We start from the raw sequence: 4,144 nt of genomic DNA on the forward strand, positions 1-4,144 counted from the left end.
CAATCCCTCTTATGCCCCACATTTTGGAGGGACACAGGAGAGAGATTCACTCTATAAAGTCTGCACTTTGCTCAACCTTGGGAGGCCAAACTATTAAAGAAGAGGTTCTTGCAACTGTTCTGGTGGAGGTGGAGTAAATTTTGAATTCTAACCCCCTAGGCTATGTCTCTTCTAGTGCTGAGGATCTGGATCCAGTAACCCCTAATTTGCTTCTTATGTGGTGGCGAGATACTGCTTTACCTCAAGTCATTTATGCTGATTCTAATATATTGACTCAAAGAGAGACACATATCCATTCAGGCCCAGAGCAGGCTGTGAGAGCAGGGCCATTGAGAGTTTGATTAATGGCAAAATTTTGGCCTAATCCTGGATGCAATCCTGGATTTTATTCTGGAACATCATTTATTCTGGAATGTCATTTTTGTTCCTTACCCCTAAACCCAACTCTAACTGTAAACTATTCCTAAAATCAGAGGGGAATAAAAGTTAGAGGCACATTACCCTAACTGTAAGCCTAAACCTAACATAAACTGTAAACTTATCCCTTAATTCTGACTGGAATGTTGTTCCAGGATCAATATAGAGTTGTCCTACTTGGTGAAATCCCTTTAACCCTAGGTGGTTAAACCCTAGGTGGATTTGTTATTTTTTACAGCACAACTTGATTTCTCAATGTTAGCCCTGAGTGGCAGTAGTATCTGGATGCAGTCTTGATTATGTAAGCTGAAACTGCAACTCTCGGACTTGCATTGTCAGACACAATGCACTCATTAAAGCTAGTGACATCACTGTAAGGGGTAGGGTTAGGGGTGGGGTTAAGTGTGAGTATTAAAAAGTATTGCATGCAGCTCAGATTGCGCCTGCACCAGGTCTACGTCCAGATCCCTCTCCAAAGTTAAGGAGCCCATTAAGGACCAGCACAGTTTGCTTGTTTGCTGGTGATCAGGTGATGATCTGCAAACTCTCATTTTCAAATTAATCTTGCTGCCCACATAATCATTTTAAAATCCCACCATGACAAATTTAATTTCAGTTTGAATCTTTGAGGAGAGTTGATCCTTTTGTGTTCAAAATGAACAAAAACCTCTGGGGACAAGGTCAGTTTTAACATTGACAGCAGTGATTGTAAGACAGCTAGTACTTGTTTGTTCAGGTTAGCAGCAGTAACTAAGCAGGATTGCTTATAATCATTAAATACATCAGCAGCAATGACTCAATGTGTTTGGGGGCAGAGCGGCTATGTCTTTGCATTTCCTGTGCTTGAATATCACGTGATTCACACATTTACCACTAATGGTTCTAAATTAGCTTCAACTTCAAGATAAAAGACAAACTGACAACATACCAAGATAATTAACACACTGCTGTAATGTACAACAATACTGAAAGATCAGAGATGACAGATGTTATTTATGAAGAAGTGGAGATGAATGACATACACAGAGGAGAAAGTGTGGAGATAATGGTGGATATTTATGAGAGCGCAGATACTGTGAGATGTCATGATCTGAAGACAAACACAGAGACACAGCAGCGGCGGCTTCAGCACACAGGTACTCACATCATTCAGCTCATACACTTTATATAGAGCATTTCTAGTAAAAACAAGTACCTATGTGTTACAGAGAAATATCTTGAGCTAAAATAGATGATAAAGACTTTAAGGGTAAATGTTGTCATAAGAGTGAATGTGAAGTGTGAAGTGTTGAAGTGTTTTCTTGTGTTCTTCATCATCAGGAAGCATCTCAGTGAAGAGCAGAAAGCAGAGAGCAGGTGAAGTGTGTTTGTGTTTGCTGTGTGCTCTTCTGCTGACGGCTGTAATAGTGCTCATCATCCAGAGAAAACACTTACTGACGCACATCACTGAACTCAATGAAGAAAGAGAGCTGATGCTGAATCACAACAATAACCTGACTGAAGAAAGAGAGCTGATGCTGAATCACAACAATAACCTGACTGAAGAAAGAGAGCAGATACTGAATCACATCACTAATCTGACTAAAGAAAGAGAGCAGATAAAAAAGAAGACTGATGAACTCCAGCATGGCTTTTATACACAGGGTAATTGTGTTTATTATCCAAACAAATAAACAATGGCAATCACATTATGCATAAATCAAAGACCAACCATCTGAAAAACATTCACACTGAGTTGTGCTTACAGATCAGCTTGCTGAGAACTATAAGTGGCTTTACTACAGATCCAGTTTCTATTATATTTCATCTGTGAAGAAGAGCTGGAGTGACAGCAGACGAGACTGTAAACAGAGACAAGCAGATCTGGCCATCATAAAGAGCCCAGAGGAAAATATGAGTCTTTTGAATATTTAGTTTGTTTGCCCACAGTGATGTATAATGATCTGTTTAAATGATTAATTATTCAATTTCAGCATTTATAGATTACATTTTATTGTTCAATGATCACAGAAGTTTTTACAGAAGGCTGCAGCTTCAAGTTATTTTTGGATTGGCCTGACACAAACAGATGGAGTGTGGAAATGGATTGATGGCAGTTCAGATTGGTGAGAGATCACTGCATTTAACTGATCATTAGTCTAAAATTCTCTCTGTTGTCACACTCAACAAGAAAATAAATCATTGGTGTAACTTAATTTGATAACACATTTCCACATTTAAATTGATTTATTCTAACTTATTTAAATTCTGTAATCTCAACTTGATTCATTCATTTTCTTTTCGGGTTAGTCCCTTTATTAATCAGGGGTCACCACAGCGGAATTAACCGCCAACTTATAAAGCACATGTTTTACGCAGCAGATGCCCTTCCAGCTGCAACCCATCACTGGGAAACACCCATACACACTCAATCACACTCATACAATTCAGCTTACCCAATTCACCTGTACCACATGTCTTTGGACTTGGGAGAGAAACCCGAGCACCCAGAGGAAACCCACGCAAACACAGGGAGAACATTCAATCTCCACACAGAAATGCCAACTGATCCAGCCTAGGCTCGAACCAGTGACCTTCTAGCTGTGAGGCATGCTACCCACTGCACCAACATGCTGCCTAATCTCATCTTATTTTAGGCAAATAAAGTTCATGAGCAAAATTCATTTTCAACGAGTTGTGATTTGACATACCCTCTGGACACAGCTTACTCAATCAATACATTTCAATTGTTTAATTTAAACACAGACTTTTCTGTTATTTATTTCGGTTCAAACTGCAACTAATTTTAGGACAGTTATTGCTCTCTGCACAAACCAACAAACAGCATTTTTGCTAATTAATCTGTCAACACTCAAATGATAGGTGCTTCTGCAAGGTGGTAACTTCAAAACATTACAAGAAACTCTTCTGAAACTTTAAACTAAGAGAAGATTAAACTCTAACAAGCCTTTCTGTTTAATATAAACACCTAAGATTACTTATATTGTCAACATTTCCCTCTTTCAATTAAATACCCATGCAAAGCTTGCTTGGAACTACATATATACTAACCAGGCAGTTGCACCAACACAATTCCTTCATGTTGTCTTAACACAAAACAATTAAGTTAACCTGCCGTTTTACAAATTTTAGTGGACAGAACATAAAAGAAATAAATTGGCCAAACAAATGACAAGAATTGTCTTGTTGCAGCTCATTTTAAACAGGTTAAATGAACAGGCAGCAGTAATCAGTATCAGAGTGAAGTAACATATACACATAACTGACGGAGTCCACTGAAAATGTTTTCATTGTGTTTCAGGTTTGGGACATATTACTTTTCCAACAGGTACGTCTATAACTGTGCTCTGATGACATCATCAGGTTGGAGAGCTGAGTCATGTATTTACTTAAGCTACTGGATGTGCAAGAGAACAATCTAAAATCCCTCATTACATAAAATATATATTACTTAAATTTGTGCATCAAAGGAAATAAAGCCAGCATGTGTTTGAAAAGCAGCAGTTTTGCTTTGTAATTCATTGTACAGATTATGCTCTTTTTAAATTGAATATCTTTGCTGTGTGATTCATCATTTTTAAAGTATAGTAAGGTAAAAAATATATTTTAGAAAAAAAATCTTTCAAAAATCATTCACTGGGGCGAAACTTTTGTAAAAATAATTTTATTCCATCTTCATGTGAATGAGCATTGAGTGTGGAAGAGAATCGAGAAATTGTTTGTGGAG

The 4,144-nt window shown here is 37.7% G+C and overlaps 1 protein-coding gene across 1 annotated transcript; it reads left to right on the top strand.

The window, feature by feature from the left end:
• Positions 1 to 1,396: 1,396 nt before the first annotated feature.
• LOC130236701 (C-type lectin domain family 12 member B-like) lies at positions 1,397 to 2,526 on the top strand. The gene is made up of 4 exons (XM_056467460.1): positions 1,397 to 1,553; positions 1,738 to 2,061; positions 2,165 to 2,308; positions 2,426 to 2,526. The coding sequence occupies exons 1-4, from the start codon at positions 1,397 to 1,399 to the stop codon at positions 2,524 to 2,526; spliced, it is 726 nt and encodes a 241-aa protein (XP_056323435.1).
• The last annotated feature ends 1,618 nt before the right edge of the window (positions 2,527 to 4,144 follow it).

Source organism: Danio aesculapii, chromosome 10, assembly GCF_903798145.1.
Source record: "Danio aesculapii chromosome 10, fDanAes4.1, whole genome shotgun sequence".
NCBI lineage: Eukaryota > Metazoa > Chordata > Actinopteri > Cypriniformes > Danionidae > Danio > Danio aesculapii.